Source organism: Fusarium subglutinans (genome assembly GCF_013396075.1).
Source record: "Fusarium subglutinans strain NRRL 66333 chromosome Unknown NRRL66333_c0000159, whole genome shotgun sequence".
Lineage (NCBI taxonomy): Eukaryota > Fungi > Ascomycota > Sordariomycetes > Hypocreales > Nectriaceae > Fusarium > Fusarium subglutinans.
In genome coordinates this window covers 76661-90803 of record NW_023502222.1, presented here as the reverse complement: position 1 = coordinate 90803, position 14143 = coordinate 76661, and the positions used below count along the sequence as shown (strand labels likewise).

Below are 14143 nucleotides of genomic sequence, written 5' to 3'. Positions count from 1 at the left end.
GCGTGGCGTACCTTTTGGTTAAGACGAAATGAACATACTACATTACTTACTACTCACTTTGAATCTGAAACCAAGTTGGCACCCTCAAGTTCTATCCACCAATCCCTTAGGTGGTATTTGACAAGCATGAAGTGGTCATAATATTACGGAGATGAGTAGTATTGACTAGATATCTTGATGGATTGTCCCCAAAACTGCCTATATACTCATTACGTCTCATTGCATCCCTCTCACTCATCAGGGCTTTCGCATACTACGTTGCGCTCCCAACGCCAGAAAATGCAGGTTTTCAGTGACATCTGCCCCTATACCAAATGCGCGAAACACCACAAACCGGCCTCCGCAAAATCTTGCGACTTCTCGTTCGAACGTAATTATAAAAATTCATTTCTTCGTTCCCCGCGTGTCGCATTTTGCGTTCAATCCACATCACATTCTTATGTTCCTATTTACATTGATGTTGTTTAATGGTTCCTCGTCACTAGCCACACTTGCTTGCCAGGTAGGAGCAAGAGGCCAGAGAAAAAGCAATTTTGGTGGCAGCATATTATTCGCCAGTAGGCGGGCTGCACATTGCTCCGTGACTGAGCCGAACTTATTGCAATCGGCGGGATGCTCTAGCATGGGCCCGCGAGATGATTTCCCCTTCGGCTTCGATTTTTAGGGGGCTGGTGGTGGTTGTGGCTTTCGGATAAGCTTGATCTTGGGCCGCTGAGTAGGCGCTGCAGCAGGAGGGGGTGTGCTCGTGGCAGGACTCGCAGACTTGGGCTTCGGTGTAGAGTTCGAATGGGTATTTAGCGAGACCTTTCTCTCTGGGGCAGGGTGCGGCGATGATGCCGGGCCTCCAGGCAAAGGCCGTCGTGCCGCGTCTCCAGGAAGAGGCTTTCTGGCAGGCTTGGCCGTGATGGAATCTGATCTTGAGTTCAGAGAAGGGGCAGGGCCATCTCTTGGCGCCCCAGAGGGGAGAGACACCCGGCCATTCCCATTTGGCTTCTTTTCTTTTCTCAGTAAAGGAGCGAGGCGGTTTGGAGCAACCCTTAAGGTGACAATCTTGCTCTTCTTCTTGGGGATACCCGAATCGAATGGCTTATCGACCTTTGCGCGTTTGGGTGCCGGAGTAGGCTGTTCATCCTTCTCAGGTCGAGGGCGCTTGCTATTGGAAGCAGATGAGGGTTCAGGGGGCCAAGATGGTTTGGATCCTGATGAAGACGTAGCACTTGCTTGTCGAGACAGACCTGGTGATGCAACAATGGTGTCTCTTTCTTGCTTTGGCAGAGTGGGTTTTGGGCTTTGAACAACGGGAGAGGCACTGGCGCTGGGTCGTTGAGGCGGAGGGACGCTTGGGCGTTGGGCAGAGGCCGTCTTGTGGGTGTTGATCTTGATAGAAGATGTTTTCTGCAGAGGTGCAGGCCGCTTCTGCTCGATGAGAGGAGCAGGCGGAGCGGGAGGTGGAGGCGGTGGTGCTTGTACGATTGGCTCCCGAGGCGTCGTCCTGTAATGAGCTTTGAATTTCATGATCAACTGTCCAAGTTAGCACTAGCAAAGACTTGCTTGTAAACAATGTAGCACTTACGCGATTGGAGAGCTGCTGCACAGGCCTCTCGACCTTCCAAGCCTTTGGTAAGGGGAGCGTAATGACCCAATCGCCAGCCTCCTCAAACATCATCGCTGCCAAATCTAGCATGCTCTCCATCTCACCACGACCGAGACTCGGGTGGTCCAATGCCTTACGCATGGCGATGCTATAGTGTCGTTCGTCGCCTCCGTAGGTTTCATCCATCTCTCTCCGTAAAGCCTTGAGTGCTGCATCCAGGTTCTCTTTTCTGGCAAACATTTCTTTTCTCGCCTCAATCTCCTGGGCACTGTCTTGCACAAGTAGAAGGTCTCCTTCATCTTCCGGCCGAGGGTCGTTCTTAACAACCTTAGCATGCTCTCCGAAAGCAATGGCTGCGAGCCCAGTGGCAGACGCCTCGATGAGTTTGTTCCGCACGTACGGTGACCGGTCGGTGATGAGTGAGTATGTTAAGAATGAGAACACTGTCGGGTCTAACATAGCCCCCAGGTCAATCAGAGCCTCGAAGGCCTTGATCCGAATGAGATCTCTTGTTCCATCCAACAGATACTGTCCGAAATCAATGTACCTCTTCGGGATCACTTCCGCCTTCATCAATCGTTGTTTGGCACTAAGACCAGCAATAGTCCAAACGTTCTGGTATGAATGGGTCCATTCATCTCGCCGTAAAACTCTCTCGATTTGCTCTATGGCCCTTTCGAGGAACTGCTTCTCATCCTCATTAGGAATTTTGTTCTGCATCGCAAACCAATCATCTTGCTTAGAAGGGATGAGAGACGTCGCAAGAGCCTCCACGAGAGTAGCGATGTAAAAGTGGTCAGAATATGGGTTGTCTTCATTGTTATTGAAGAGAAGTTGGTCCAGAATGAACTGGCGAGCTTCAAGGGGACATTTGTAAGTGTGGGCATCTCTCACTTGAGCGATGGCTTTGATGATAGCACACTGAACGTTGTATTGCTTCTTGTCGGAAAAGTCATTCGGCTTTGGTTGGTTCGTACCTTTGTGGCAGAACATTTCGCTGAAAGCCTTCATCAGTTGTCGAAGGCCAAGCATTGATAGGTCCTTGATGTTGGCTTGCCGTGGCAAAGCTTCAGCAGCCATGGTTCGGATACCATGAAAGTAGCGGCGGTCCACAAGCGTCCTGGTAAGGAACCCTGACGCGATGGGGTGCAAGGGGCCCTGCGTCAGGTAAAGCATAGCATCCTGCTGAGCAACGACATCTCTGTCTTGCTGCAGTTGTGACACGTACATATACGGCTCAAGAGTCCGCTTCATATCGCAAGACCACTCAAAGTCGGCATCTACACGTATCCATTCGTAGGACTCCTGGTCCATCTTTCGTTCAGTTTCAGGATCCCAATCAATCAACTCCCATTGTGCCTGCTCGTCTGGCGTCTGCAGAACATCGCCTAAGCAGTAGAGGAGTGCGTCATCCATGTTTTCCGCATCCATACTGGCACCAACGTTTTGTTTTTCCTTCATGCGCCGCGTGCGCTTGAGCCGCTTATACTTGGTATTGTATGGAATCTCGAATTTGGTAGACCTTGTGGCATCTTCGCGGATTTCCAGAATATGCTCGTAAGGCGTTCCGTCCGCTTCATGGATTCGTACCGTCATCGGTCCTGTAAACAGAGGTTGTACTTCGCCTGGCTTAACACCAGAGCGGCGCTCCTTGACAACCCGCAGGAAATCATTCTTGTCTAGCGGCGGCTTCTTGGCTGTCTGGAATTGAATCTGGTTTAGCGTAAGCTCAACACAGAGCCTCTTCTTGTTGAATTTCGCTTTGACGTCAAATCGCGGGCATCCTGAACCGTAGACCCACTGGCTCCAGAAGCTCTCAAGCCGATATTTTGCCCCCTTCTCACAAGTTGTTCGGAATTTCTCTGTTTCAAGGATAGTAGCCCTGTCAGAAGATTCAATCTGAACCTTGGTTAATAGTTTAGAGAGAATGCGTGTCAATCCGTGTCCTCCTGAAGCCTTAATGAGCCGCTTATCCAGGATGAAGAAAACCACGGGAGCTTTCAGAGTCATAAAGTCCATCTCGAACTCTCCCAAATGTAGGTAAGGGCCGAGGTCGTAAAGAGAAGGTCGTTCGACGTCCATCTGAACAAGCTTGTCTGACAGTGTCTTCATCCGAAATCTGTACTCGTTGTTTCCGCAAATTTTCTTCATGAAGAGATCTGTCATGAAATGCGCGATTCCGACGATAAGCCATAGATCATTTCTTGTGTTCGGTATCATGTTGATGCCTATCCACTGGTACGCCAATGTTTGAACCATCTTTCTTGTGACATCGATCTCGGTATCGATAATGTCATCTGGAAAAAGCAATCGATTGCTGACGAAAGCCACGGAATAGAGAGCCACAGTGTCCTGAATCATATCATCAAGAAAGCAGAGCTTGAAATTGCCGAACGGGTATCGAGCAAATGTGAATGTAAAGAAATCAGCTGCCATAGTGATGGCTGCTGCTGTATTCCTTACCCAGTCGGCACGGTGTGGTAGGCAGTATGCGTGAACCTTGAGCGCATTCATACCCAGTTTGACCTCGTCTTCTTCTGTTCTAAACTCAGATGAAAGATCGATATGCTCAAACGGGCCCACTGCAAAACCAAGCTTCTGTACAGACACCTTCTTTTCAGGCTCGAAGGTCATTATCTTTTTGTGATCATCGTCGGGATCTACGGTCTCTTCCATAAGGAAACCTGAGCAGACAACCGACATCTCGCGGAGTTTATCTTCCTCGGCAAGCTTATGGATTCGCTCCTGGCCATCGATTTGCATCTTGCCGGGGTTGCTACCGTTCTGTTGTGTAGCAAGCGCTTGTTGTAAAGCATCACCCAAGGTACGGGGGTACTTGATTGATATCCTCCAGTCGCAACGTGATCCATGGTCATCAATACAAGGGAAAATGCACGAAGCAGTCCCAGGATGTATCGAGCTTCGTGTGTACATGTGTGTAAACCGGTTGTCCAGGGGATCGACGCCAACGAACTGTATGCCGTCTCGGGGGTTCGTATGGGTAAATGGTATGGTGATTCTGTACTGCTTGTTGGATCGCTCGTTGGCATCAAGACCTATCATAGACTTCCTGATGATGAGCCTCGGGCGATCCGGCTCGGCCTTACCTCGCAGGTTCACCTTCAGCGATCGATAGACTGGTGTGCACCCCTCGAACTCTCTATTCTCGGCGGGGACATCGTTCTTGCGGCTGCGGAATATCGACTGTGCACGCTTGCGGCGGATATCGTGGTGGTCGGCTCTCAAACTCCAACTCTTTGGGTGAGTGAGCTTGGCATATGGATCATGGTAGGTTGCTGTCGTTCTCCGTCTATGACTCTCGGCGAGATCACCATTTGACTCCTTAATATCAGCGATGAAAACGTTCTCAGTATCGATCTCGCAATCTGCAGCGTCCAACACTATGTCCTCAATCTTATCGTTGAATACGACAAGAAAAATGTCGGTTGTTCCATCAATGCGTTTATCGCGAAAATTCACCTCGAGATTGACTTCTTGCTTGATAATGAAGAACTCGAGCACTGATCCATCTTCTGTAGAGGCCGCTTCGTCGTCTATGTCGAGTAGAGAGTGATTCACTGGCGCAGGCTCCTGCGGCATGGCGAGTGTAGTCATCTTGACTGGTGGTAGGCAGGGTAAAGGAAACGAAGGCCTAAGGGCCCCTGCGAGCTGGTGTTCACAGACTCAGCATCGATGGAGGTTTCAGCTTGATGCGCAGCGCAAAAAAGCCTTCGGGTTCGCTAGGTGTATTTGTAGTTCTTATTATTCTCTTCGCGCAGTCTTGTGTTTCTTTCAAGGTGTCGGCGCAATTTGAACGGGGTATGCGGAGGTGATTCTGCTTGAAGTGAGGAGCGGAAGGGGTAAAGTGGCTATTAGAAGAGTTTGGTCGATGAATTAGTAAAGAAACGACGGTCCTATTGTAAAATACAGATGCTGCAAAAGCGCAATTCGCGCAAACCCGGAAAATGATCGTATATTAACTTCTGTCGTGAACTTTGCAAAGTAAGGAAGACAGCTCGCGGCGCGTCAGGAAGCTGGCGTGCACGGGCCGCTCCACTTAGGTACTAAGGCTCCATCCATTTCATGAGGCTCACTGTGCAGTAAGGTAAGGTTAGTAGATAAGGTAGGTAGTTACGTTAGTACCTTTCTTGGGCAATTCACATCTTTATCATTCTATCGACCAAGAACAAACAAAAGAATGAAGATGATAAATCGAGCGACCCACTACCAAGAAGCCCCGAGAAACGTTTCTCAGCTCATCCGCCGCGGTTCCTCATTAAAACAAAGGCATGTTGGCATAGAGAATTTCTCTATCATTTATCAGGTATTTATTATATCCTCAACAGGTGAGTTGGACCTTGTTGAGCAACAAATAGGTGTCACATGTCATTGGCCTCGCAGCCCAATTTGAACGACAGGACACAATTCTAATACAGCATCTCATGATGATTCTCGAGTAATACGCACAATCCCAATCAGACAACCGTGATACCATCGCCCTTGCCAGGGCGTCTCAGATCCCTCCCGAAACGCCAACCCATTTAGTGCAGCCGACCTACAAATCCTCTTCGCCTGCAATGATATTACAAACAGTCAAACAAGAACTACTCACTGCTTGCTGCGTCTTCGTTCACGGCGCTGCTGCCTCGCACGAGCCTTGAGGGTATCTTCACCACGGTATTCCTCCGGCAAATCAAAATCAACCTCGGGTATCTCAGGCATGGGTAGACCCCATGCCATAATCTTCCTCCCTGTGCGCCTGTGTCGATGCAGAGCGCTGTCACGCTCATATCTCTTGCTGAAGAACGACTTGAACTCCTTAGGTGGTTCTGGCGGCCTTGGAGCCGGTGCTGCTTTTGCAGGACGCGGAATTTTGGCTACAGCTGGTTGGGGAGTCGATTTTTGGTTCTTTAAACCTTTGCCATTCTTGGATCTTGCCATGGCTTCCTCTTGCAGTTGCTTTGCGGGTGATTCTGAGTCGCTTGCATCACCATTCTCGCTGTCATCGCCAGCTTCGTCTTCTTCAACGCTTGATGAGTTTTCCTCTTCTTCCTTCTCAGCCCGGGCCTTGTCTTTCTCCATCTTCCGTCTCTTCTCTTCTAACACCCAGTTTCGAAACTTGTCAAGAATAGCCTGGCATCCTTTGATGAAATGGTTACGAGCAGGCTCAAATGTCTTCTTCTTCGTCTCTGTCACACCACTGACGCCCATGACTCTTAACCAGTCATGGCCCTGGAGTCCTTCGAGAAGTCGGATAATTTGATCCCTTTCATGTTGTGCTCTGCCTTTCTCGGTATTACGTATTGACCTCTCCAGCCGCTCGGCGCGACGATGTATTGGCTGATATAGTCTATCAGGTAAAGGATCTTCAATGGTCTTGTTCTTCGACTGCGATTCTAGAAACCCTAGATCGACTTGCTGACAATCGAATACATTGTAGAAGAGGGCATCACCGTACCCTCGCACGGGATATTCAATTGCGGGGTGATGAGTTTGTGGGATCGCGCGTTGATTTTCTGAAACGGCGCGTCGTGGATCGGAATCAACGACTACGATCGGCGTGTCAACATTGAATAATTCTATATAGAGTCAGAAAATGATACAGGCAACATTCAGGCGAACGATGGGTTTTTTTTGTTTTTTTTTTTTTGTACGTACGCTGCTCCTTGGGCTCATTCCCAATCACCTCATCGTATTCAGGAAAATAGGCAGAAAGTTCGCTTTTGAACCTCGTAGCTTCCTGAGAGCGCAGCTTGCGGCCTTGCTCTTGGGTATTGGTATCGCTCGGCTGAGGCTGTAACCGATCGAGTTCATGTTTGATTCCATTGATAACTTTGCTCTGGTGTTTTGTCAGAGCCTGCTCCTGCTTCGGCTTCGATGTCGCGCTATCGGTCATAGGAGGAGGGGGTACTGGTGTCGCAGTCGCCACTGTGGGCGTCGCAGCAGGTTTGCGCGTGGGTGGTGCCGCTTTGTTGTTGTCGATATCGGCATCACGGAGTCCGTGGGTGCCCTTTGCGAAGATCTCGACTGTTAATCGCGTTCTTTTCGGTTTGATCGCATCGAAATCGCGATCGTGGGTGTCGAGTGCCCTTTTGTTGCGCCCTCTTCCTCCTCCTCCTCCTCCGCCCTGGGCATGTGCGAATACTCCTGCTGGGGGCGTCAGGTGGTGATGCGTATGATGCTGGTGCGGAGCTTCAGCGCGCCGCGAGGAACGGGTGACGGAAGCCATTGGAAGACGAGCAAATGCCTGGCATGGTTTCAAGGATGTATTTCTCTCAGTCCGCCAGCTCAGTTTGAAGATGGCGTCGTCGATGTTGATGGGGTTTTTCGAACGCGGCTTCGGTGCGACGCTTGCAGTCAGTGGAAGCTTGGCTCCGTCTCGCAGGGCACCAAGCCAAGATTTTGAGCACCAGTGTTCTTGCAATTTCAGGGCAATGGCGCCACTGTACCCCCTATATCCCACTGGCAAATGCAGAGCTACAGGGCGTCCTCGCGCTGGAGCCACCTGTGGCAAATGAGTTGGTCATGCGCACCTCGAAAAACAATCCCTCTGACTCGGATGGTTCATTAATTATCAATCAACCGACCATCATCAAGTGTTTGTTCGGTGTGATAAATGCTAATGGGTGCCTGTAAGGATGCCTCAGCTAATAAAGTGACAGGAATATCAACTATCAGAGCAGTAGAAGATCAAAGGAGCTTTTCCGCTGGAATGATGCTTTGTGTCTCGGCCACAAATAGGTATATATCATGGCAGAAAAGTTTATTAACTGTATCAAATACAGTATCGATAAACTGAATTCTTTGACTGAGGTATTTGTATTTCTACTGAAAAGCTTCAAGTGTTCGCTTAAGTTACGACTGAATTAATAATTTATGCTTTCGTGTCAGCAACGAGATTGCTTGAATGCATCTGGCTTCAGGGTATTGGAGATGGCATGTCTAGACAACAAGATGATATATATTAGAAAAAACGAGAAAACCCGGGACCTCTATTCTCAGTGATGAAGGATTCATACAACATCAAGGCGCATACTCTCAGATCGGTTATCGTATTACTCTTATCACTCAGGATAGACGCTTTGGTATACATGAATGGCTTTTCTGTGCTTCTTTCTGCTCTGAGGTCTTCGCTTGGTGGGTATCGGAGGATAATAGGTCTTGAAGCTCTATTCAGGCCACAGGATGGATAGCTAGCTGGGTTAGGATTTTAACAGAGCTTAGATGAGCTTCATGCAATATCATTTGATAGCTGGAACTAACAGCTGCATACAGAGAATATTCATGATACTGGGTATTCGTATTTGATGTCGTGGACCATAATCTGGGAACTGCTCTATACATAAAGGGTATAATATCGTAAAACCAAAACACATCGCCAAACACCAAGTGCCTTACTATACGTGCATCATCTCGACATCCTCCTTTTTCTCCCTTTTAGCCGCCTGTTTCTCCTCCTTTGTTGGTTTGATACCAAGCTTCTTCAAGACCTTTTTTACAGGTCTTCCCTCTTGCTTCTCCGCCTCTTCTCGTTGTAAGACCTCCCTTTCCTTCGCGGCACTTTCACTGTTATCCCTGGCCTCCTCTTCCCTACGCGCCGCCTCCTCTGGGGCAATTATCTTATCTTTCCTGTGTCCCACACGCTGAGCAAAGTCTTTGCCCTTGCGCTTCGTCTTGATATATGTCTCTAGTCCTATCAACACCACATAGGACTTCGAGATCGAGACGTGGCTCATATCAACTTCTGACTGCCGCAAACTGGCAACAAAAGCGCGGAAATTTGCAGCGGGTGGGCGGTAGTGTCCGCTCAGTGGTGAGAGGGACGATAATCGACCGTTCTTGATTTTGATCAAGCCTGCAGCCGATATGCGAGAACCCTGGAGGAAAGACGAGTGTTGAAATGCCCCTGAATCTTTGATGCCCACATACATGCGAAAACTTGTGTCTGCAACGAAGATCCATGTATTCTTCCGGACAGATTTGCGCATTAACCTGTTAAAGATTGTGGAGGCTGAAATCTGAGACACTTTGTTCATACCCTGACTGTTGTCAAAGTCAGGGGTCGCATACTTGGCAGCCCGGTCTGCCTCTCGTCGTGACTCTAGAGAAGAATCGGAGCTGGAACTGCTGACAGATTCGAGGGATCGTACATCTTTAGGCTGGGCTGCGGCGTTGAAGGCCGGCGTGGAATCGTCCACAGGCACGACACCATGTATGCTGTCCTTGAACTCCTCAGTGGTATCAATGCGCTGGCCATTTTTCGCCCAACAGAGTCGGCCCTCACTATCAACTTCAACAAGATAGTACTGGCGCTCTTCGCGAGACAGATATCGGACTTGCTCCCGCTCAAGTCGATCGCGTGGACAACCATCAACCTCAACGTTGCGGCCTTCACCATAGTCAAGCCAGTAGAAGTAGTTCTCAGTTGTATCTGTTCGCTTCCAAACTTCGTGGTAACGGCAAAGATTGCTTCCGTAACGGTGCTTCTGGTCGACCATCTCGAGGAAGTATCGAATTCCCATCATGCGCGCCTCATGTTTCCGTGCAGCAGTAGCTTTCTCGCGTCGCGCTCGTGCAGCAGCTCGTTCTTCAGGGGAGGCATCTTCGTCGGAAGACGATTCTGAGGATTCAGAATCCGATAAAAGATCATCATGGCCTGCTCGTCGCGCAACGGCGCTCGCCTTCTTCCATTTCTCTCGTGCACTCGCCGATTTATGTTTCGCAAAATCGTCAGCTTTTGACTTATCAAAAGCTTTGTTATCAGCTTCTGTTTTCGGTCGTGGCAATGTCGCATGTCGAAATTGAGCTTCTCGAATTGCAGTGACCCATCTTGTACTTGCATCTAACCCAAACCCTTGCATCTCTCTTCTGGCGCGATACCCTCGAAATGTCTTTTGTATAGTGCGCGCAGCTTGCGCCTGCGCTTGGTCGTCCTGATCGACTGTCGACATACTGGCGGCTCTATTGCGCTGACGCTGGGCTTCGCGCGACCAGCGCCTTCGTTCGCGATCTCTGCGCTTTGTTTCTTGTTCGCGTTGTTGTTGAACAATTGCAATTCGTTCGAATTGCTTTGGTGAAGGTGGTCGTAGAGAGTCCATATAATCTTTTGTCTTAGTGGTAGAGTATAAGTCGCCGTTAGTGGCAGCAACAGAAGATGATGTAGAGTTGACGGCTAAGAATTTCGAATCGGTACCGGTCGGCAGTTCCATACTGATATCGTTTGGGGTCTGCACTAAAACCGGTAACATCAAACAACGGTTTTCTAGAATATCGAGTTGCGTCATGGTCGTGGGGTTGAACTGGGCTGAGGATGTGGGGGTGGGAGCCAAGTTGGTGATAACGGCGACGAAATCCTTGGAAAAGGCTGTTAATCACATTAAGAAACAAGAAAATATGAAGCTTGATGAAACCATGACTCTTCGAATCTCTTTGGTTTGGAGCTGGATCTTGTGGCTCTTATAAACATGGCCTTTACTGCTGATGTAGTCAGGCCGATGCCCAGAAAAGCAGGTTCTTGTCATTCTTGTCACGGAAGAACGGCACTTGGCAATCCTGCAAAGACCATTGGCATCACCGTAAAATCTCAATAGATTGCTTGACTGAGAGGCCGCGATGCTTGGTAAATGCCGTTACATAGGTACCGATATGATCTAGACTCGTGGCTGGCCAATCGTCAGAATAGCGGCAGGTAAATCCGTCAAGGAACTCACTCATTGGCTGATGCGTAACAGCATATCCTCTAAGCCATACCGAACTCCACATGGTTAGGTATGTTAAGCTTCATTTAAAAGTCAACAGCTTAACTGTTAGTATCGCGCGCCTGTTATTAGCATTTCTCCTGCTGCGCCCAGGCGCCTATACTCAGCCCTTTGGGTACGAGAGCTTAAACGCCCAGTGATGACATGCCGCTGGAGGCGGAGCCGCTCTGCCTTGGCGAAGCAAATGGTTGTTTTTCGAGAGATGCTTGACTGTTTCGTACGACAATGCCAACTTGGTTTCATCTTGGCTCTCGAATCAAGCACAAGCAAAGAACAGACAGCCATGCAATACACCTGTAGGGCCATAAGTGGTAGGCCATCCAACTCATTATCATTAATACGGATCGTTGGCTGCTGCATATGTGCGTGAAACTGGGCCAACCAATATATATCGTTTGTACAAAGAGGCCTCCCATGATTGAGACCCAAAGGTAAACATATCCAAAGAAGAGAAGATGCTAAGACGATAGGAACGCTATGCAAAGAGGAACTCCTTGAGGACTGGCGATCCAGAAAATTCTGGATTTAACAATATGCAGCTAGTAAGGTCAGCATAATATTGAGCTGGAAAATCAGGATATACGCACTTGAGAAAGTATTGTAGGCCAGCCCGTCTTTTCTCGAGAAATCTAGGCCGGAACTTGGAGATGACACTCTTGGGCGGAAGCGCCGGAACAGCTGCCTCGAATCCGGGGAAAGTCTGAACCAGCCGATATCGAAAGTCGTCAAACTCTGAATACCGTTTACGAATATTCATATAACTCCCCTATCGTTGGGTCAGTCAACAGCCGTCTTCGGATCAGCACGCCACTACTGAACCACCACCAATCACTCACATTGAGAGCCTCGACACGAATATTCCATACCACAAAGGCTCCGATATTTGTTGCACTGCCGTTGACAATGGTATAGTTGACAATCTCAACACTCTTGGCCCAGCAAGCGCTGTTGCGGTCGTCGAATTCGCTCGCTTCGTTGTCACGTAGGGTGATGGCACCAGCAGGAAGAACGGACTCGGTCGACATATTCGATATGGTTCGTTGATGGCCTGAGCGGGTGTTGAGCCAGTATGGTGGCGATGTTATCGAACTCGGGGAGACCGTAGATGACGCAGTCTCGTGCCGCGCATGATTGCTATTGTTGGGGTCATGATCGAAGGATGTGCGTGGTGTCTCAAACACTTCGGTAGCTGCGCTCTGTGTCTCAGAACCACCTGGATGAGATGCGCCGACGGCCGGATTGCCATGGCCAGGCGCTTGATCTATCGCAGTCGCCATTCAACCATGCGTTGAAACAAAATGTCGGGCTTGAATCGTTCAAGAAACCTCGGATACAACAGCTTAAATAGTACTGAATTGTCTGTGATTCAGAGGTAAACCCACGTCGCAAAGACTTGTAGCAATGATTCAATCGATCCAGTCGAGTAATGTTGATGTTGATTAACAGTTGAAATCGTATCAGCCAGTTAGGATAACAGCCCATGAATTGCAGCCCTGTTTTCTGTTGACAAAGCGCAAGGATTTAGGTTGCGGAGCGGTAGAGAAACAGTCAATTAGGTACAGGTCGTCAGGATGAGGATGATGATGATGAAATCAAGGCACGAGTAGAGGGCACGATCCAACCAGGGACATAGTATAAGGTAGTGTGTGTCTGGGTAGTGGCGATACGTAAGGTAGCTTGTCCCAATTGAAAGAATGAATTGGATGTGATGTCGTAGTCAAACGGCGCCGTTCCGGACCTTGCAGCTTGATTTTTTCCGATTGATGGAGGGGCCGGAGCCCCGGTCTATGGGAGTACATAGGACAACCTACGGAGTTGAACGCGATAAACTTTGTGACCTCTGATCTCTTGTTTGTGTGGATCTGCTCCGGACTTACTTATTTCAAAGTTTTTATATCTACAGTCTCCGCGAGGTATCGCGACATGGGAGGAGAGTTGATTTACCGTTCAATGCCTACCTACCTACCCAAGGGGATGCAATAAAACTTAGGACATCTATCCTAGGTGACAAAAAGTCTTAGGTAAACTTAGTGTAATTTAGTATAATTTAGTAGAGATATAGAGGATCTTAGACTATGTGTTTTTGACACCTCATTTTTTTCGTCAGAAGACTTCTTACACCCTGAGGCTACCTGAAGCTAATCACTCACACACAGCAAACCAATCACATGCTGTATGTAGTACGGATAAGGTTTTCTTAGACAAACTCGATGCCCACTGACTTGGATATCAACCAAAATACCACACTTGCAAGGGTACACCATGACCGCCACATTCACGGCCGGCCTTCATCTTGAAATACGGAGCTCCAAAGCCACATCCGCTCCGTGCCCGGCCGGAGAGGTCGGTCAAATACCGGTCGTCTAAGCTTCGGGACGTAGCGGAATCCGGATTGATAAGCATGAGATCTCATCGACTGTGGCTTTTTATCAAGGGATACAAGGACAGAGATTCTGGCCACTTTGTTTCAAGCCGCAGAACTCTCGTCATATCATATGGCATTGCCATCTGGTCCAGTTCAAACTGTAACTCTAATCGTAACTAAGGAGCGAAATAGAGGAGGTTGGAATCAAAGGAGTGACCGAAGTTGGAGGAAGAAACCAAGATCACGTTGACCAAAGTTTCTGCCAAGTTCTTGGAGGTTCACTTTGAATCGGGAGAAAGTGTCCTCACTCTGCGGGGTAAGAATCTACTCTCCACATGGAATGAATACCTCTCGAGACTTGAGGATTCTTTTGAAGTCGAGGCTGGTCTCTTTCAGATTTGGTTATCTTTTTGTGACCTGTCAGAA

General features: G+C 48.8%; 3 protein-coding genes across 3 annotated transcripts; all 3 read right to left on the bottom strand.

Moving 5' to 3' along the window:
* Positions 1–660: 660 nt before the first annotated feature.
* Positions 661–5209, bottom strand: FSUBG_9886 (transcription initiation factor TFIID subunit 2; the record flags this gene model as incomplete). The annotated part of the gene is made up of 2 exons (XM_036688446.1): positions 661–1521; positions 1574–5209. 2 exons carry the CDS (start codon positions 5207–5209, stop codon positions 661–663), a joined length of 4497 nt encoding a protein of 1498 aa, XP_036534646.1.
* A 993-nt stretch (positions 5210–6202) lies between these two features.
* On the bottom strand, positions 6203–11356 carry FSUBG_9885 (uncharacterized protein; the record flags this gene model as incomplete). The annotated part of the gene is made up of 5 exons (XM_036688445.1): positions 6203–7173; positions 7253–8099; positions 8631–8787; positions 8993–10958; positions 11305–11356. The coding sequence occupies 5 exons, from the start codon at positions 11354–11356 to the stop codon at positions 6203–6205; spliced, it is 3993 nt and encodes a 1330-aa protein (XP_036534645.1).
* Positions 11357–11827: 471 nt separating this feature from the next.
* FSUBG_9884 (PX domain protein) lies at positions 11828–12377 on the bottom strand (the record flags this gene model as incomplete). The annotated part of the gene is made up of 3 exons (XM_036688444.1): positions 11828–11891; positions 11940–12118; positions 12189–12377. 3 exons carry the CDS (start codon positions 12375–12377, stop codon positions 11828–11830), a joined length of 432 nt encoding a protein of 143 aa, XP_036534644.1.
* Positions 12378–14143: the final 1766 nt, after the last annotated feature.